The 21,853-nt window shown below is 44.0% G+C and overlaps 2 protein-coding genes across 3 annotated transcripts in view; one reads left to right on the plus strand and one right to left on the minus strand.

The window, feature by feature from the left end:
• LOC128424059 (uncharacterized) overlaps window positions 1-21,853 on the plus strand; it is a 155,340-nt gene that overhangs the window by 68,497 nt on the left and 64,990 nt on the right. The gene's annotated exons all lie outside the window — the stretch shown is intronic.
• The window catches only part of LARS2 (leucyl-tRNA synthetase 2, mitochondrial), a 73,103-nt gene continuing 55,162 nt past the window's right edge, over window positions 3,913-21,853 (minus strand). Inside the window, exons 20-21 of one of the 2 annotated variants that reach the window (XM_053409826.1) lie at window positions 13,663-13,790; window positions 3,913-4,291 (exon numbers count right to left, since the gene is read on the minus strand). In XM_053409826.1, coding sequence (XP_053265801.1) covers window positions 4,112-4,291; window positions 13,663-13,790 — 308 coding nt within the window. In that variant the 3' untranslated portion in view covers window positions 3,913-4,111. The remainder of the gene's footprint in view (window positions 4,292-13,662; window positions 13,791-21,853) is intronic. The other variant, XM_053409830.1, reaches the window with a different exon arrangement.

The raw sequence follows: 21,853 nt of genomic DNA on the forward strand, positions 1-21,853 counted from the left end.
GGAAAGCAAACTCTTATTTGGCCCCAACAACCATCTCCAACATTTCTCCTTTTGTGGAGAAATGGCAGAGAGGGCAGCTTCCCAAGGGAATTCGTTTTTACAAGGTTATTTGCTACGGTTACTAAAAAGAAATTAACTTTTCAAATAGCTTGTGTGTTGTTGTTTTCACTCCCAGTCGGAGACAGAGAAAGCAAAGCATGCTTGTCTAGTGTTCCCCTCCCCTCCCCTGGAATGGTGAACAAGATATTAGGTTACGCACAAGGGGAAGTATTTTCTGATGGGGGAAAACTGGTTGTGCGAATAGAGGCCCAAACAACCGTGCACATGGATAAGCTCAGGGTGGAGGGAGTTATTGTAACAATGGGACATTGTTATTTTAGCTAGCACCATTAAGAATTTATGGCTTCTGAAGCATAGGAATTATCTTTTTAGGCCAGATCTAAATTCAATTCTCATTCTAAGGACCAGTAACAAATCTGCAGGGCGAAAAAGTCATCACATATATAGCAGTCAATATCAACCAATGTCGTTGACGATTCTTTCTCCATTCTTCCCATAGCACAAAGAGCCAGTCCTTTCCCCATCTCCAATAATATAACCCCCAACATGTATCAAGGGAAACAAGGCATAGAAGAATGGGGTTTATAATTAACTTTCAGGAAGTTTGGCACTTTATTCATACTGCATGTTTTAATATTTATTTCTATTGTTTTTATATTGTAACCTGCAATGAGCCTTTGCAATGGGGGATATAAAACACTTAAAAAATGATCCTCTAATTCTAAATAGTGTAAAGGGCAGAGCCTTTCTCTCTCTATAATTTCTCATTTCATTTCTCTCTATATAATTCTGATTGCATTCAACACTTGGATGGCTGACAGCTTAAGATCCCTTTTCCTTCCCCACCCGAACAGTGAAGATATTTTATTAAATCACCACCCTTCTAGAGTGTATATGAATCAAAAGGTTAAGACTGGTTTATTATTTTATAACAATTACGCTTGATAGCTAATGGAGTTTCTGTATGCAAATGCATACAGTGAAAAAACACATTATTTAAATTCCAGCTAAAATTAGGGTGGCAAATTATGCATCGTCAAAAAAGAAGGCTAAAAGGGGAGATTTGCATAACATCTGCATATGTCAACTGGTATGGATATAGATTTAGAATTATGAAACTGTAAACAGCTCACCAAAAGTGAGGAAGACAGCAGCTGGCTCATTCTGTTGTCCAGCTGGAAACTGGTCTCTCTTGCCCTTCGTTCTTATGGTTCCTTATCTTTAAGCCAGGCAGAAAGGCTGAACAGTCCTTCAAATAGAAGACTGTCCTCTGACGTAGAATATATGGCCACACTAGATGAAACAAGATATACTCTCCGTAACAGGCACAACCTGTTCTTATGGTCACCTTTTCAACATTGGCTCAGCTTTGACACCAGAGACTTTTGGATCAGATTTTTGAATGCCCAAGTCGACAGGATCATCATATTTTTCGCTCTATAAGACGCACCCGACCATAAGACACACCTAAGAAAAAAAATATTCTGAATCTGAGGCCCCTCCCCTCCTTGCGCTATGCATTTGAGCGCTCCTGAGCCTTGCTTCCAGCACGTCAAGGGGCTTACGAGCAATAGAGCCAGGCACTGGCTTAGGGGGCAGCCGGGCTCTCAGGAAGACTCTAGGGAAGCCTGAGGCAGCTGGGGAAAAGAAGAGGAAGAGGGAGGAGGAAGGAGGATCAGGCTAAGGAGCCACTGGTCCATCCGCCCCTTTGGGGAAGCTGGATCTGAGGAGATTTCACCCCTCCCATATCCAAGAATCTCCTGATGAGTCTGCTGATTCTCCAGAGAGGAGGAGCAGTGTTCTGCTCTCTACTTATTGTGCTCCAGCACCACGTCAGTCGGTCAGTCAGTGTGTCGGAGAGAGAGAGACTGAGTGTTAGAGATCGTGTGTATAGATAAGGTTGCTGCTAAGAGCAGCTGCAGACACTCAGTGCAGTTCAGCTTTTTCATTTAGCTCTGTATATAGTTGTATTATAGTTGTAGATAGAATAAAGAAGATATTCTACAGAGCTGCTCTCCGAGTCGTTTATACTCTGCTAGACTCTGCTATACTCTGCTGTGCGACGACTGTCTTCTTGTGGAAGTGAATCCGGTGCTCACAACTCTAAGCTGTGAGTCCACAGCACTTTGACCTGTTCCTGTGCAGAAGGTGGTCTCTGGAAGTGCTACCCAGCTCGCTTAGCCCAGTCGGGGCTGAAGTGGATGAGTCCAGTTGGTGACACTGGCTCAAGGGCGATGCTGACAGCAGCGTCGTCCCTGCTGGGGGGAATCGAAGGAGGCAGGTGAGATGAAGCGACACTCTTCAGCGAAGTGGGAGGAGGAAACGAAGGGAGCCTTTACAGAGCCCCTTCCTTTCCTCCTCCCGCTTCACTGAAGAGGCGCTGCGCTGCTCTGCTGAAGCTCTGTAAGGGCTCCCTTCCGTCCCTCCTCCCGCTTCTCTGGGAAGCCAGCACAACAAGAGGCGCTGTGCAGCTCTCGCTCTGCGGGCTTCAGTGATAGCTGCGCAGCCTGCATTTGCTCCATAAGACGCACACACATTTCCCCTTACTTTTTAGGAGGAAAAAAGTGTGTCTTATGGAGCGAAAAATACGGTAAGCCAATCTTCATTAAAATGAAAATGTCAATAAACCAAAGATAATTCTTTGAGAGCCATGCTCAAGGTGGAATTGGACCAGAGATTTTGAAGGCCGAGCTAACTCCTAACAATAATACAAAATGCAAAAAGGTTATTTACACATGCTCAGGTCGGTAAATATATTGAAGTTTGTGGCACGACAGCGGCCAGGCAATGTTGAGCTACACACTAGTCTGTGTTTCCTGGAGCTTCTGAAATGCTGTTCAAGGTAGATAGCTGTTTAAATTCAGCCACTGTGAGAATCTGGTTTTGATAGCTCTACTTGCCACCCACCCCCACAAGAAACAATATCTACTTGTAGTGTTTGCCCTTTAGAGTTCCATGGATTAAAGGCTTAGAAATATTGGCCATACATTATTGGGCTGATTTCCAAATTGTCAAGACAGAGAGCTGACTCGTGGTTTGCCAATAAGATTGCACACTAAGCTCTGTGAACTGAGATGGCAAAGAAGTGAAGCCAGGAAACCTGTTCCTTTTTGTTACAGAAATTTCCAGTGTCTAGAACAACTGACTTACTGTACTAACCAAGTGGCTGAACTGGTTCAAGAGAACAGCTATACATGCTATGGAAGTACATAATTGACTCTCCGTATCTGAAAGGCACCTCGTTTTTTATTTCCACTTTATAAAGTGCACAGACAAGATAACAACTTCCATTCTAGCCGAACATCTAAATCTGTGTGAGAATCAGATCTGAACAAAAAACCAAAACTGGCATGTATGGATGTCCCTTGGCAAGACTGCAATACTTGGACTTGATCTGTTACCAGCATGCTGCTTTGAAACATGGAGACAATAATTTAAACAGAGGAGTTGTGTGTGTCTTTTGCCTAGAATTAATTTTCATTAGCTTGTTTTATGTTGGTGAACTCTGTGGGAATTAGTGGAAAATATAGCCAAGATGTACTCGAATAAACAAGAAAGTAGAAAACACATTTTATTATGAATGCTGAGACTGATTAACCAAGTTGAATGGTTATGACTAGGATCAGTGAAAGGGATGATGGATTATAACAGTGTATATTAGTTTCAGTAACAATACACTGAAAATATATTTCATGATTATTATTAGTAAAAGAACACCCCCTCCCAAAATATTTCTGCACAGGGAAAAAAGAATGAGGAGGATGCATTTTACTGCATTACAGCTTATCCCTGCACCAAATATTCACAGCAACACTTTCACCTGTATGTAGCAACAGTGATAAAAACGAAAAAACATGATTTCCAGAGAAATATTTGCAGAAGTGCTCGTGTTCATTGATTATATACAAGTTAGCTTTTGCTTCTTTATCACTCAGTGCTTTAATTTTTTTGCCCTCTGCAGCATCTTGGTTGGAGAATATGGTCGAGTTTCTTTCTCCCCACTTTAATGGAAAGTGATAAACAGGCAGTTTTAAGAAAATACGGCTACCAACTATTCCTGGATAAGGAAGTTGACAAGCGCAGTTCTAGGAGACAATATGAACTTTTTAATGGTGCGTCCTTGGAGATATTCAGTCCCCAGCTTACTTTGAACAACCAGTTCACGAACTACTTCTGCGTCTCGGGATACTTGTTGAGGTACACCAACTTTTCCATAGGGTTTGTTGTTGATCTGGAAGGGGAAAGGAGACAGAGATGAGAACTAAAAGGAGATGTCTACAAATGGGCCCTCAAGTTTCTTGTCCATTTACCACTATTTGCTAGATAAATAATTCAGGTATTATTTAGAACTTTCAATCCAATCATTAGACTTCTGTTACCTTGCGTCAGCCTGCCTTTTTGTTACTGTATGTTATCACATGTATAAAGGTAAAGAGTAAAGGGACCCCTGACCGTTAGGTCGTCGTGACCGATTCTGGGGTTGCGCGCTCATCTTGCTCTTTAGGCCGAGGGAGCCGATGTACAGCTTCCGGGACATGTGGCAAGCATGACTAAGCCGCTTCTGACGAACCAGAGCAGCGCACGGAAACGCCATTTACCTTCCTGCCGGAGTGGTACCTATTGATCTACTTGCACTGGCGTGCTTTCAAAATGCTAGGTTGGCAGGAGCAGGGACCGAACAATGGGAGCTCACTCCGTCACGGGGATTCGAACCGCCAACCTTCTGATCAGCAAGTCACATGTATAGCCCTGGGCTAATTTAGCCAATCCAGTTGGGTCTGGTTTTAAAAACAAGTAATGTGTAAAAGGTCAGAGAGGCTGCCTTATAGAATAAATGAATCATAGAACAGAATCACAGAGTTGGATGGCACCATGAGGGTCATCTAGTCCAACTCTCTGCAATGCAGGAATCTTTCGCCCAATGTGGGCTTTAACCTACGACCCTGAGATTATATAGCTCTCCCGACTGAACTATATTAGTAGTAATGAGAAGCCAGCTTGGTTCACATGCCTCATTAGAATAACTATGGCTTCATATGAATGAGTAGCACGCTAGTGCATGCAGATGAAATTATGTGGGCTACATTCCTCCCGCAGTTCTGCTGCAAAACAAACCATGGTTTGGGTTTGTTGTGTCATGAAAACCTAAGTTTGTGCCTTGTCTCTCTCCAGATAAACCACAAGCAGTAAACCTGCTTGTTTTCTAGAAGTCACAGGATTGGGGAGGAGTGGAGTGTCCACTACTTTGGCAGTCTGCACTGGAACACTACCCATTTCAATTAAAGTTAACTAGAGTTTAACAATGATTCAATTTGACACAGGAATCAGATCACTAAGTAGACACTGGTTAGTTTTTAAACAAGATCAAACCCCAACTTTTCCTGTTGTACATTATCAATGTATTTTCCAGACAAGTTAAAAGTGTTAGGATATTTCCGTTCCACCTTAAAAGGGAGCAGGATGTTTGTATAACAGCCTGCGTAAGTTCCTGTCTCACAGGATGTTTATGTTGTAAGTTCGTTTCGTTTTTGGCTGTTTTGCCTGAGCAGTCGGAGGAGACGGTCATGATTTCTTTGTTCTGACCAACGCCTAATAAACTGTAAATATGCATGTTCTGCTCTCATGCTGTGCAACTTCTGTTGTGTGAATTCTGCTGATAGAGTGTGCACAAGTCCAAGAATGTGGCTATCTTTTCTTGAGGCTTCGTGTCGCTATAAATAGCTGATACTGCGTGACTACCAGAGGTCGATGGATCGTCCAGCACCAAGCTTGGGACCTCAGATGGACTCTATCTCCCTGGCAGTATCCCAACAAAAAGGTTTCGGGCCCAGATTCACGGCACTTGCAGGAGAGTAAGACTGCGACAGACTGCTGAGGTATGTGTGGGAAAAGCGAAAGCAGAGGCTTTTCTGTTGCCGCGGCAGCCTCTTTGATGTCCGGCTGGCCTAATTGGCCTGGGAACCGAGCCAAGCAGGCTTCGTGATTAATGAGCTGCCAAGATAAGGAGTCTCTGAAGTGAAGAAGACTCACGGCTGACGTTAAGAGGTGGAATGGAGTTTTTCCAAGCCTCTGAAGCTGCTGAGTACCCAAAATTAAATCGGGACAATTATGAGACCTGGGCAAAATGGTGTGAGAGTTTGCTGCGTCAGTTTGGAGTCTGGCATACTGTCTCTAAAGCCACTCCAGTTCCTCGGACAGAGAAATGGCAGGGCCAGAATTTGAAGGCCGTGGATATCATAGTTTTATCCGTCTCTCTGGAGGAAATAAAGACGCTTGCTGGAAATCTCACGGCACGTGACATGTGGGATGCTTTGAAAAAGGCCCACCAGCCAATCATCCCAGCCCAGAGTTTGAATGCATCGGAGGTCCTGGCTGTTTCCCAGAATGCGAGTGAATGCAGAGATGCCGAGGGCACCGGTTGCAAGCTGCAGGGGGAGCTGACTGTGATGTCATCCCAGGCAGCATTCCAGCCTCCAGGGGGAGCCAAGGAGTCGGCAGCTGAGAGCTCTGTTTCTCATGAGAACCAAGGTCAGAGCCTTTGCAGAGGCCGGAAGACCAGATGTAAACAGAGCAAGATGCTTGCAGGTGGCCAGGAGCAGGGGGGCAAGTTGCAACAGCCCACGCCAGTGGAAAACAAGGCTATGTTTGCTGGCACAGCTCCACCAAAGGCTAAAGGCACGTCTGATGGCCAGGAGCGGGGGGGCAAGTTGCAAAAGCCCTCGCCAGTGGAAAACAAGGCTATGTTTGCTGGCACAGCTTCACCAAAGGCTAAAGGCAAGCTGCAAAAGCCCACGCCAGTGGGAAACAAGGCCAAGGCCAGGTTTGTAATTGACTCAGGTTGCACGCGCCATCTCAGCAAAGACCGTCATCTGTTTATCTCCTTCACACCTCAAGATGGAGAGGTCCAGCTGGCTGATGGAAGGACTTTGCAAGCTACAGGAGTTGGGACTGTGAAACTTGAAAGTCTGAATACGACCATTAGCAATGTACTTTTTGTTCCAGGAGCTGCGGACAATTTGATTAGTGTACCACAGCTGACTAGGCGTGGTTTTGAGATTTCCTTCAAGAGGACTGTCTGTGTCATCAGAAAAGGCAAAGAGGACATGTGGCATGCAAAGTTGGTGGATGGTTTGTTCAGTCTAACTTATGATGATGTTGCTGTGTCTAATGCTGATACTTGTTGTGTTGCACAAACTAACAAGGTTCTTCATGCAGGATGCATTCACGATGCACATCGCAGATTTTGTCACCTCTCTTGGCAAGCGCTAGCCAAGATGCCTGAGTTGGTTGAAGGTTTGGACATCAAACCTTGCAAATTTCACATGAAATGTGTATCTTGTGCAGAGAACAAGGTGAAGGTTGCTCCAAAAGGCAAGGAGTCTAGCAGGCAGGCTTCCAAACCCTACCAGCTAGTTCACGCAGACCTGGTAGGTCCTCTAGCGCCCTCTTTGGGAGGAGCAAGGTACTTCATGGTTCTAATTGATTCTTTTTCCAGGTACATTCATGTGTTTATGCTCGAGCAGAAATCGCAAGCATTTCCTAAGTTCAAGGCATTCTGTGCTTGGTTGGAGAATGCTCACGGTAAACGTATTGGCTGTCTGTTTACTGATCGAGGCGGGGAATTCACTTCTCAGCAGTTTGAAGCTTTCCTGACTGAGAAGGGAATCCAGCATGATTTGTCAACGCCTAGATCGCCATGGATGAATGGGCTTGCGGAGAGAGCAAATCAAACGTTGCTGCAAGGGATAAAAACCTTGTTGCATGATGCCAATCTCCCTGAGAAGTTTTGGGGGGAGGCTCTGGCGAATTTTGTTTATTCTTTTAACAGGAGACTGTCATCACCTATTGGCTGCACTCCCTATGAGAAGATGTATGGGAGGAAACCTAACACCAAACACTTGAAAATCTTTGGTTCTGACATGTGGGTGCACACCCCACAAAGCAACAAGCTTGGGAAGCGTGGGGCACATGGTTTGTTCATGGGGTACGATAAAGGTGCATACAGAGTATGGATGACTAACTCTAAATCCATAAAGTTCACAAGGAGTGTTGAGTACAATCCTAAGTGGGGGGAAAATGTGGGAATTTTCCAGAGTTACCCAGAGGAGGATGAAGGTGATGTGAAGAAAGCAGATCATGCTGAGAAAGCTGAGGAAACTGAGGATGATGATGATGATGATGATGATGATCAGAGTTCGGATTCCAGTTCAGTGGGCGGCGCTGCTGCTGCAGTCAGTGACAGTGATGACACAGCAGACTACAAGAGCGCAAAGGCCTCAGTCAGACCGTCTGATGAGTCTGACAATGAACTGGAAGAACCACTGTTCACCATTGGTCACTATTCTCCTAAGAAGGAGGAGATGAGTCCAGAAGACTTGCGTCTGGTTCGCAGGTCTGAAAGGGCGACCAAAGGCAAACCTCCAAAGAGATTTGCTGATGAGTTTGCTAAGATGGCAACTGCTGTTCTTAGTAGCTCAGAGAAGGTGTGGGAACCTTCAAGCTTCAAAGAGGTCCAGGAGTTAACTTCTAAAGATGCTGAGCCTTGGCTTAATGCCATGAAGGCTGAAGTTGATTCCTTGAACAGGAACCAAACTTGGGAACTGGTACCGGTAGTCCCAGGAATGAGACTGGTTGGCAGCAAATGGGTCTTCAAGGCCAAGACAGACCAGAATGGCAAGGTTGTCAGACACAAAGCCAGATTGGTTGCCAGAGGTTTTTCACAGGTACCAGGGCAGGATTACCACGAGACCTACTCACCCACGGTCAAATATGAGAGCATTCGGCTGATGCTCAAGATCGCTGCGGAGGAGAAACTGCATGTTTCCCATCATGACATAAATACAGCTTTTTTGTACGGGATTTTGAACGAGCAGCTGTACATGTTTCCACCTGACGGGATGCAGATACAGAAGGGAATGGTCTGTAAACTGCGGAAATCCTTATATGGTCTCAAGCAGAGTGCCAGGTGTTGGAACACAAAACTCACTGAAACGTTGCTTTCTCTAGGTTTTCACCAGGGCAAAGCTGATCCATGTGTGTTTGTCAAGAAGGAGGGGCAAAACAAACTGTATTGTTTATGTTTTGTTGATGATCTTCTGATGTTTTGGAAGAATCAGGCTTTTTACCAAAGCACCCTAGCTCAGCTGAAGGAGCACTTTGACATGAAGGATCTTGGTGAGGTATCCAACTATCTTTCTCTGCAGGTGGAGAGGGACCAAGCAGGTAATTTTCTGGTACACCAAACACAGAAAATTGCTGATGTATTAACCAGGTTGAATTTGGTTGATGCAAACCCAGCAGACACACCGATGGTGACAGGTTACCAGGTAGACAGTACTGCTGAAGCGTTTTCTGACACAACGCTGTACAGATGCATTCTAGGCAAGTTGAATTTCATTGCTAGATGTTCGAGACCTGACATTGCTGTAAGCACTAACCTGCTTAGCAGACATGCTAACAATCCTACTGTTCAGGATTGGAAAGCTCTGAAGCGCATAGCCCGGTATTTGAAAGGGACTATGCACTACAGGCTGAGGTTCACCAGTCAGAAGACTGGAGGTCTTGAAATCTTTGCAGATGCAAGTTTTGGAAGTGACACCACGGATGGTACGAGCACTTCTGGAGTATGCTACATGTACAACCACTGCCTGTTTGACTGGTTGTGCAAAAAGCAGACAACAGTTAGCCTAAGTTCCTGTGAAGCAGAACTCAATGCTCTGTCATTTTCACTCATGGATTGTGAATGGTTGATGCAACTGTTTAAGGACATTGGGGTTTCTGTGAAATGTCCTATACAAGTGTATCAAGACAATAGATCTTGTTTGGCTTTGCTGAACTCGGAGAGTTGCAAGCAAAGGACCAAGTACTTGCAGATTAAACTACATCGTGCAAGAGAGTGTATTCAGAAAGGACTCATTCAGGTGTCCTACATGCCAGGAAATGAAATTCCTGCTGATCTGTTGTCTAAGGTTGTTAACAGAGAACAACTGAAGGTTTACGCACAAAGGTTGCAATTGGGTTGAACCACAGGTACTACAGGTTACACGGAAAGGGGGAGGATGTTAGGATATTTCCGTTCCACCTTAAAAGGGAGCAGGATGTTTGTATAACAGCCTGCGTAAGTTCCTGTCTCACAGGATGTTTATGTTGTAAGTTCGTTTCGTTTTTGGCTGTTTTGCCTGAGCAGTCGGAGGAGACGGTCATGATTTCTTTGTTCTGACCAACGCCTAATAAACTGTAAATATGCATGTTCTGCTCTCATGCTGTGCAACTTCTGTTGTGTGAATTCTGCTGATAGAGTGTGCACAAGTCCAAGAATGTGGCTATCTTTTCTTGAGGCTTCGTGTCGCTATAAATAGCTGATACTGCGTGACTACCAGAGGTCGATGGATCGTCCAGCACCAAGCTTGGGACCTCAGATGGACTCTATCTCCCTGGCAGTATCCCAACAAAAAGTACCAGCTTCAATACAGACAGGGCCAACCTGAGTGAAGGCATTATAGGGAAACCAGAAAAGTTTTTACAAAGAAGATGTTACAGAAAAGTGAGAAGGTTGGACACGGGGAGATGAAATCTAAATGGCATAAAATCTGTGAACACGAGTGCGCCCTACAAGACAGGTTGCATCCAATTTTTCAATTCCAGGCTATTAAGGTGCCACCAAGGAAGCACCAGTTTTTAAAAAATGCAGTGCCAGATGCTATGATGCCCTGAATCTGACGAAACATGGCAATAACGCCTGGCACAACAGAAAATCAGATATTTATTTCATTATGTCGACAGCGCACAAAGCAAGGGAGGTGACCTGTTTCATGTTGATCCTTGGACAGACACAAATGGAACAACAGAGTGAGATATCAACACCGACAGAACTGCAACTGTATGGGTAAGCAGCATGGCATTAGCCCGAGATATTGACACAAATGTCAAGTTGGGACTTAGAATGTCAGAACACTTGTGGAGCTTTGTAAATGCAAAATCTGGAACAAGATATTATTTCACCTGCTGATCTTGATTTGTATACATGAAACTACCGCCACAAATGACAACCCAGTGTCAGCCCCCCCCCCCCCCCGCAAAAATAACGTACCTCTACATCACCAAGCAGGTCACTTTCCTGCCCCAAACAGTGGCAACAAAGGTGTGCAATATGAACAGCTAAACACAGGACCAGGTATCGGAACACAGTTTAAGCAGAATCTATGCCTTTTGGGGGGGGGGAACTTGGCTGAGGAATGCCATTTGTAGCAGCAGCTCTGTGTCATGTAGTTCTGCTCTAATTATTTTCATGTCAGACCATGATTAGACTTCTCTGTGGGGTTTTGTACCAGTGGAGGAACGTCCCAGGCCCAATCAGGTCCTTTTGTTTCCACACAGTCTCTTGTCACGGCCCAACTCCCACCCCATGTCTCTGAATCCCATCCTGGCCACTTCCACTCCCGAGGTCACATCGACTAGATCTAGGGCTGCTAAAAGGATGGACTGGAGCACAGTGGTGTTACACAAACCCTCTGCACGCAAACCAAGCTGGCAATAGCTTTCCAGATATGGCTGGGAGAGATTTCTGCCTGGAACCCTGGAGAGCCATTGCCAGCGAGGGCAGGTAAATACTAAACCAGGTGGACCAATGTTCTGAGTAGGAGTGGCTGACATGAAGGAGGAGTGTTGGTCCTTTGACAGCAACATCACTACTGGTTAACGGTTCGGTGCAGGGACAGGCAAGATTGGGGTGATGTCAGCACACCGGTGGAGCCAATTCTGCACTGGTACGTTTTTGCTACTGCCCAGTCCCCACTGTTGAGTGGTCTCTTTAAATTTGAAGGTTCATTATTGTTCCACAAGATGTGTATTTCTTTAAGGGTCAGAGCAAATAACGTGACCTAGTTTTACAGCTGTGAAGCAGTATAGCAGGTGCTATTAAGTTATGTTAATTAAGCTGTTGGGAATAGTACCGTATTTTTCGCTCTATAGGACGCACTTTTCCCCCTCCAAAAATGAAGGGGAAATGTGTGTGCGTCCTATGGAGCGAATGCAGGCTCCCTGGCTTCAGCGATAGCAAGGCAAAGCCTCCGAAGCCTGCGCTCCGGAGGCTTTGCGTTGCTTCCGCTGAAGCCAGGAGAGTCTGCTCTTTGAGGCTGGCGGTGGGGAAAGCAGCGCTTCCCCCATCGCCAGCCCCAGAGATTGGGGGGCAGTGGGAAGGCGAGCGACGCCTTCCCGCTACTCTCCAACCCGGCTTCGAGGCTGGCGGTGGGGAAAGCAGCGCTTCCCCCATCGCCAGCCCCAGAGATTGGGGGGCAGCGGGAAGGCGTGCGACGCCTTCCCGCTACTCTCCAACCCTCCTGTGGGCTTTTGGGGGAGATGGGGGAATTCCCCCACCTCCCGCAAAAGCAGGCAAAAGCCGTGCGCTCTTTAAAGGGGCTCCGTGGCTTCTGCTGGCTTTTCTAGGAGGTGGGGGAATTCCCCCACCTCGCAGAAAAGCCTGCAAGAGCCGCACAGCCTTTAAAGAGCGCGCAGCTCTTGGGGGCTTTTCCCCAAGGAGGGAGAAGGGACTGACTGGCCGAGTCAGTCCCTTCTCCCTCCTGCGGGCTTTTGCGGGAGATGGGGGAATTCCCCCACCTCCCGCAAAAGCAGGCAAAAGCCGTGCGCTCTTTAAAGGGGCTGCACGGCTTTGCTGGCTTTTCTAGGAATTCCCCCACCTCCTAGAAAAGCCCGCAGGAGCCGCGCAGCCTTTAAAGAGTGAGCGGTTCTTGGGGGCTTTTCCCCAAGGAGGGAGAAGGGACTGACGGGCCGTTTCAGTCCCTTCTCCCTCCTGGTCGAAAAGCCCGCAGGAGTCACGCGGGGCTCCTGTGGGCTTTTGCGGGAGGTGGGGGAATTCCGCCACCTCCCGCAAAAGCAGGGAGAAGGTCTTGGAGTAGCGCACAGGCTGCGTGCAGCCTGTCCACTGCTCCCAGAGCTGGGGGGGGGGAATCATATTTTTTCCTTGATTTCCCCCCCTGAAAACTAGATGCGTCCTATGGTCCGGTGCGTCCAATCGTGCGAAAAATACGGTATATAAAGAGCAGCACCTAACTCTCCCAGTACCCTGGTGGTTGGGTCGGTGGATGGGTCATGCTTATTGATACATTTAGTGTAAAAGGAGTTTTTGTTTTTGTTATTAAAACCTAGCAAAAGTTATTTTTGCGTTCCTTGCAATGTGTGGTCTCCCCAGCACGCCTTCTGCAGCGCAACTAATCTGCAAATAGCCAACACCCGCATGGTCCTGATAAGTGGCATAAATGCTGCTGCCAGGAGTGGTTACATGCTGCAGTCCTTCCATGCCAGCTACTCCTGACTCTGTATTAAGGCAGCCAGCTATGTCTTTCCAAGTAGAAAACACAGAGCAATCACTAACTGAACCAACTGGGGAGGCGGGATTGAGGTGAGGGCTTCTGTTGATTTGAAATCTACACTTCTGAAATTGCTGAGTTTATTTCGAAGACAATCTGCTGGGCCTTAACAGCAGCAAAATTAACCTCCCCAACATACAACCTTCCCCCTGATAGGTGATGCAAGAAATTTTAAAGATTTTACAATCACAACCAAAGGAAGAGTACGTGTTCTTACCAGAACGGAGACTTGCACTATTTCTGGCAGCTGTTCAGACTTTGGGTCCACCGTAGGCCAGGACTGCTGCAATACGTCCATGTGCCAGAGATGGTGAGTGCAAAGTTTGTTTTGAGCGTGAGACAAGCCTGAAACACAACATCAATGGATTGCTTGTACTTAAAACGAAACGAAATTTGTTTTCGCAGTTTGCTTGCTCCGTTTAAGCACTGCCCAGAGCAGAACCATTGGGAGTTTGTTTTAGCACAGAACTGCCGACATCCTGTAAGCTGAATGTGTACCAGATTGAGCATCAGAAACCAAAGAAAGCAAAATAGCTCTGCTGTCTGAAATTAAAGCAATAGGTTAAGGGAAGATGAGAAAAAAAGTCCTATGCTATTCTTAAAGGGCTTAAAAACAGATGGGGACAGGAGATTTATTATTATTATTATTATTATTATTATTATTATTATTATTATTATTAATCTTATTAGACTTGTTAGCTGCTTGTCACGTGAAGCTTGTCTCCAGGCGACTTACACCACATTTAAAAACAAACAAATATATTTACTTATTTATTGAATTTATATATGCCCTATACCCGCAGGTCTCAGTACATTATAGTACATGATGCCATAAAAACAGAACAAAACCAACCCCCTAGAAGCCACAGCACACAAGGAACATGACAAATATTATCTACTCATTAAAGCTTAATTGAGGCTGCATAACAAATATTTTTGGGAGTGAGCCCCAAACATAATGGGACTGTATGATGAGGAAGTATTTACAGGACTGCGCTGCAAGAGATTGTTATGATAACAAAAGAAAACTATAATACTTTCAAAATATAATGCATTATCTAGTCAAAGTTAGACACATGCTAATCTTCTGTCCTGCTGAAATGAACTACCTAATGTTAGCTGGCTCATGACTCCAGTCTGTTGGATAAAAAGCTAGATACTCAGCTTTTTGTAAATCACAGAAATGGTTTTGGACACAGAGTCCTTAGCCTGACACACAAAAAAATTTTTTTTTGTGGCAGCCAATTTTATTTTAACCACTTGAATATTTTAAACCACTTTTTTTGTAACTCAACCAAGGCAGTGTGCAACAAATCAAAACAAAAACATGATTAATATTCATTAGAAACAAGTTTTCTGTGCAGCCACAACACGTGGTCTTCTTTGTGTGGAGTAGTTTTCCAACAATGTACTCAGTCAGGTGGCAAAATTAAGCAGTCTCAATCGCAAGTACATGCGTGAAACCTTTCAAAGTGTAAAGGAAAGTAATAAGCTGCTTGAACAGTGATTCATTTTTCTTGCTGGCCCTTTCTGGTTAGGACTTTTCCGTTTGTAAATGAGCTCAGTTCTTTCCTAGACATCACATGTTAGATGGGAAAGCAGAAAACATGCAATTATAGGCCACTCCTTATTTTTCTGTTCAACTGGGATTCCTCACAACATAACAAACCCTCCATCCCTCACCTTTCTGAAAAAAATAAGAGATCAGCGACATGGCGAATCCAGATATATAACATTAAAAAACAACAACCTCACAGAGGAGAACTCTGGGACAACAGCAATACTGCAACCTTGAGATTTGTTGATGAGAAATTGCTAACTGAAGGCATACTATACAAAATTGTGAAACAATGCCACTTAGAATTCCTTGGGCAGGAAAGCTAAAACAAAGTTGTTTTCAAAACTTGGAAGTTTCTGTTTATTTAGCTTATTTGCTTTCCTGTGCCAATTCTCACTTTTGGAACCCAAATAGAAGCCATCGTTACCGTCTGTAGCTCCAAGGTGAATTGAGTTTTCATTACTTCCTGTATTCATAAACATTATAAAAAAGTCACAATCCTATACAGTCAAAACTCAGTTGTTGAACGTAATCCGTTCCGGAAGACCATTTGGCCTCGAAAACGTTAGACAATCGATGCACAGCTTCTGATTGCTTGCAAGAGCTTCTTGCACTGAAGTGGAAGCTGCATCAGATGTTCAAGTTCTGAGGAACCTTCGAAAACCGGAGCATTTACTTCCGGGTTTTTGGCGTTTGGGAAATGAATGTTCCAAAATGGAGCCGTTTGAGAACTGAGGTTTGACTGTACACATATCTGGGAGTGTTTGAGGGCTTCCTTTGAAGTAGACCTGTATAGGAGAGCATTGTTTATGATCCAAAAGCAGTTCCATCTGCTTAAACCAGGGATGGGCAAAATGCAGCCCTCCAGATGTTGTTTTCCCCTCAATCCCAGCCAGCATGACCAATAGTTCAGGGGTGATGGGATTTGTAGTCTAACAAGATCTGCAAGGCCACAGATTGTCTACCCTGGCTGAAACCATCAGAAAGAAACATTTTACAGAATTAGGAATTACTTGTCAAACTTCTTAAATATATTTTAAAAGTTTCCAGATTCCAAAATCTCCTTCCAGATACCTAGATATAGCTGAAACGTTGGGTTCGGTTCCAAGAACTCGATAACTTCACAATGTGAAGGACAACATCAGTGACTGAACTCAACAGAATATATTCTTTGGGGATGGGGTGGAATTCAGATAATTAAACTAGTTTTCTGACCAACTTAATCCAAGGCCAAAAATAATACGGAGGGGCTTTTACACCATTTAGAAAGAACAAGAACGACCACCAAACACAGCAAAACAGGATAGTGTGCACAGAAGGAACTTTCTTTATTATTTAGGCAAAGAACGCAAAATATGGTCTGAAGCTCAACATCAAAAAAACAAAGATCACGACCACTGGTCCCATCACCTCCTGGCAAATAGAAGGGGAAGAAATGGAGGCAGTGAGAGATTTTACTTTCTTGGGCTCCATGATCACTGCAGATGGTGACAGCAGCCACGAAATTAAAAGACGCCTGCTCCTTGGGAGAAAAGCAATGACAAACCTAGACAGCATCTTAAAAAGTAGAGACATCACCTTGCCAACAAAGGTCCATATAGTAAAAGCTATGGTTTTCCCTGTAGTGATGTATGGAAGTGAGAGCTGGACCATAAAAAAGGCTGATCACCGAAGAATTGATGCTTTGATTTATGGTGCTGGAGGAGACTCTTGAGAGTCCCATGGACTGCAAGAAGATCAAACCTATCCATTCTGAAGGCAATCAGCCCTGAGTGCTCACTGGAAGGACAGATCCTGAAGCTGAGGCTCCAAGACTTTGGCCACCTCATTAGAAGAGAAGACTCCCTGGAAAAGACCCTGATGTTGGGAAAGATGGAGGGCACAAGGAGAAGGGGACAACAGAGGAAGAGATGGTTGGACAGTGTTCTTGAAGCTACCAGCATGAGTTTGACCAAACTGCAGGAGGCAGTGGAAGACAGAAGTGCCTGGCATGCTCTGGTCCAGGGGGTCACAAAGAGTCGGACACGACTAAACAACTAAACAACAACAAGCAGAGCCCCACAACCCTGCAAAATAAGCGTGAACTTAAAGCAGGTAGATTACTTATATGGGATATATACATGACACATATATTCTCTGCAGAGTACTTCTAATGCCCTTCATTTGTTGTGCCCACATGTGGGAGGACTGTGAAAACTGGTCAGGCAACACAACCGACACAAAACAAATAGGAACATCTTAAATAAAATTAAAGAAGACTTCACTCTTGTTAATGTATCTTTTGCAAGATTAACTTTTCATGATGGGACTCCTAGCATAACATAAAGCCTTCCAGATCCAGTAATCTTACATCCTTATCTGGACAGAAAAAATATTTTATTTCGTAAACAGTCAAGTATCTTATATGTGGTGTCTGAATGTTACTCAGATGCAAGGTTCCAGGAAGGAAACACGATTTCCTCATCCTGTTCACATTTGCAAATTGCCAAGTTATCAGTCTGGTGAACTCTGGCCAGCAGTAAAAGGCTGAGTGACATGTTTTGGCAGTGCATATGCAGAAGGGATGACACGTGGGCAAGTGGAGCACTCTGAATTTAAAAGGAGACACGAAGAGCAAACGGGAAAACATTGCTGAGGTAGCTTATCAGAGAACATTTGGACTCCGCAAAATATGAAATATCAGGACACTCTAAACCTCTCTTAGTGCTCACTGGTTGAAGTGGATTTCATTCCTAGAAAGCGATCCAACTATTTTGCTGTGGGGGTTACAAGTACTTTTCAACAACTAAATTGAACAATGGTACAGTTACGGCTTGAACAAAATGGTCAACATCCTTGAAAAGCTTTACTATCACTAAGAAAACTGTTGCATAGTTTTTTTTTTAGCTGAAAACCACATGTTTATTTAATGTTGCTTAATATTACAAAACCTCTAAACAACTGAAATACAGTTGTATCTCGGTTGTCGAACGCCCTGGAACTCGGATGTCCTGCAGCTAATCAGAAGCCGTGATTTGGTTTTAGAAGTCGAACGGACTTCCGGAACAGATTCCGTTCGACTTCCAAGGTACGACTGTAAAAATAAAAATGTGACAGTGACATTCAGTAAGATTTCTAAAAATTAGATAAGCACAAGATTAAAACCAAAACTATCACAAATAAAACTGAGCCATGCACAAAATGGAGAATTAAAAATTAAGGTTTCAGGAAAGATTTGATTGTACTGGGAGAGGTTGTCTGAAAGGTATGATTTCCCTTAGTGGTTTAGGGTTTTAAATGCCAGCAACAATGCCTTAAACCCTGTATTATGGTAGGTAAGAGCAGGACTCTGGGAAAATTCAATAATGGGTTTATATAAGCTCTTCTGATGCATACCATGACCAGAAAATGAAAAGAAAGGCTTATCTTGAAGAATTTTCTTCCTAGCGGAGGAGGGAATCTGCCCATATATTAGGCCCGCTGATCACGGATAACTAAAATATTTTTTTTATGCAGAAGCTATGCTTGGCTGCTTTTTGAAATATGATTTGAAGCTCCTAGTAACATAGGGATAACAAGGGGCACTAAAAACTATTAGCTCAAGGGAGGCTACTAGAACAGAGCAAGACACAAAGGTAACATGAAATAAGTCCTCAAAGGTCATTATAGCACTTAAGAAATAATTCAGCCAAGGGGAACACAGGGTAAATAAGGGGGTTTGCCCTGCCGGACTTAAAGCTGTATTACGAATCAGCGGCCTTCTGCTGGCTGAAAAACTGGCTGCTTCTTGAAAACACAGACATTTTGGATTTGGAAGGGTTTAATAATAGATTCGGCTGGCATGCATATATATGGTATGACAAGGTCAAAATTCATCAAGGTTTTAAAAACCACATTGTCAGGAAAGCATTATACAATGTCTGGATTCGGTATAAAGATTTGTTAGAAAACAAAACCCCTAGGTGGTTGTCACCAATGGAAGCTAAGGAAGTGAAAAAACTTAATATGGAATCCAAATGGCCGAAGTATTGGGAAATTATAGAACATGAGGAGGGAAAAGTGAAATTGCAGAGTTATGAGAAGTTGAAATTTAAAGTAAGAGACTGGCTACATTACTACCAGATAAATGAAGTTTTTAAACAGGACAGGAAAATTGGCTTCCAGGTGGAGAGGTCAAAATTAGAAACAGAGCTTTTGGAACCCAGTACTAAAAATCTGTCAAGAATGTATAACTTGCTGCTGAAATGGAATACACAGGATGAGACGGTTAAATCAGCTATGATTAAATGGGCACAAGATATTGGTCATGACATTATGTTTGCTGACTGGGAACAGTTATGGACCACCGGTATAAAGTTTACGGCATGTAATGCCTTAAGAGAGAACATTATGAAAATGATCTATAGGTGGTACATGACCCCAGTCAAGCTTGCAAAAATTTACCACACGCCCAATAATAAATGTTGGAAATGTAAGGAAACTGAAGGTACCTTTTACCACCTTTGGTGGACGTGCCCAAGGATCAAGGTCTTCTGGGAAATGAGTTATAATGAAATGAAAAAGGTGCTTAAATGCACATTCGTGAAGAAACCAGAGGCCTTTCTCCTGGGCATGGTGGGCCAATTGGTCTCAAAGAAAGATAGGACGTTTTTTATGTATGCTACAACAGCAGCAAGAGTACTTTTAGCAAAGTACTGGAAGACACAAGAACTACCCACACTGGAAGAATGGCAGACCAAGGTGATTGACTACATGGGACTGGCGGAGATGACTGGCAGAATCCGTGACCAAGGGAGAGAGACGGTGGAAGAAGATTGGAAGAAATTTAAAGTTTATCTTAAGAACTGTTGCAAAATTAATGAGTGTTAAAATGTCTTGGGTCATGTAAAATAGAATTGCAGGGACAAACAATTGGATATGAGAAAAAGGATTTAAAGGAAAAAAAGTGTTATAAGTTGAAATTGGGGGTTGCTGGAAAGATTTAAAACAGGGATGCAGAAAAGGGAGGTATGGGGAAGTCGATGAAAGAAGGTTTAAGAAAAAATGTGAAGAAATTATACGTGTTTATATGTTTGTCTGTTTTTGTATAGTCTTGTATTGTCTATTAATATGTGTTAAAAAACCAATAAAAATTTTATTAAAAAAAAAACAACACAGGGTAAATAAGTACGAAACATAATGTACAAGCCTGCACTCCCATAGCCCCCTCCTTACTGATGTGCTGGGCATGTAAGAATTATGCAGTAAACACTTCCCTGCCACAAAATCCTGGGAAGACAAAAAAGTCATTTATCTTGAGGGCAGTTCAAAGAACTTAATATGAGATTGGATAAATGCCAGTGTATGCTTTCCCGTTTGCTATTTCTCTCAGCCAGCAGATTTTTCAAAAAAATAAATAAATAAAAAATCCAGTGATCAGTATTTCCTACTACGGAACGAGAACTGCTAGACAGACCTAAACCTCTGTCCTCTTGCACTAAAAGATAGGTATTCCTAACTGGTAAACTGCTTGACTGGCATGTGTCATTCAAAGGCACAAACCACTTCGAAGCACATGGCAGAGGAAAGGTCAGCTCAGTGGAACAGCATCTGATTTGTGTGAAGAAGGTCCCAGGTTATCGATCACCTGCATGTCCAGGTAGGGATGAGGGAGACTCCCTGCCTTAAACCCTGGAAAGCCGCTGCCAATCAGCATAGGCGATACTGAGCTAGATGGACCAATGGGCTGATTCCGTATATGGCAGCTCCCTCTTTCTTAAGGCAGCACAGCAGCATTTTTTTGAATTAAAAAAAAAAAAAAACTACCCTATCTTTCAACAAAAGTAGAGACATCACCTTGCCAACAAAGGTCTGTATAGTAAAAGCTATGGTTTTCCCAGTAGTGATGTATGGAAGTGAAAGCTGGACCATAAAGAAGGCTGATCGCCGAATAATTGATGCTTTTGAATTATGGTGCTGGAGGAGACTCTTGAGAGTCCCATGGACTGCAAGAAGATCAAACCTATCCATTCTGAAGGCAATCAGCCCTGAGTGCTCACTGGAAGGACAGATCCTGAAGCTGAGGCTCCAATACTTTGGCCACCTCATGAGAAGACAAGACTCCCTGGAAAAGACCCTGATGTTGGGAAAGATGGAGGGCACAAGGAGAAGGGGACGACAGAGGACGAGATGGTTGGACAGTGTTTCTCGAAGCTACCAACATGAGTTTTACCAAACTGCGGGAGGCAGTGGAAGACAGGAGGGCCTGGCGTGCTCTAGTCCATGGGGTCACAAGGTGTCGGACACGACTAAACAACAAAATCTTTCAACAACCAATGAGATTCAAGTAGAAAAAACCCCACTGAATAAATACAATTATAAAGATGTCGAGAAGTGCCCAGCTACCTTAAAGGCAAAGCCAGCCTGCAGCATCGCTGCTTAACACCTGCCATCTCCCCTCCCTTTGTGCCCTAACTCTTGAACAAGAAGAAGTCCAAGATTGGTGGGTTCATTTACCTCATGGGCACGGGGGGCACAGAAACTACCAGTTAACTCCTTTGGCTACTTAAGCCATCTATGGCCTTTTAAACTGGGGAGAGGGTATTGTTTGTGTTGGTCACGATGGCGTGTATTTTTGTGTTTTTATGCTGTAAATCGACCTGTGATCCTTGGATGAAGGGTGGTTGAGAAATTTAAATAAAGAGAATATCGAGCGAATTCAGCCCGTTTTCCCCCTGCGTCTGCACGGCCAGAGCATACAAGATCTGTGGGTTGTTCGAAATATACAGTCAAAACCAGGGCCCCCAAATAAAGAAGCTACATTAAGATTAGTGATGGAGATGAACGGGAGGAAGGAGAAAAACGATAGGTGGCGTAAAATACAAACAAAACA

The sequence above is a fragment of the Podarcis raffonei genome, chromosome 12 (assembly GCF_027172205.1).
Source record: "Podarcis raffonei isolate rPodRaf1 chromosome 12, rPodRaf1.pri, whole genome shotgun sequence".
Classification (NCBI taxonomy): Eukaryota; Metazoa; Chordata; class Lepidosauria; order Squamata; family Lacertidae; genus Podarcis; species Podarcis raffonei.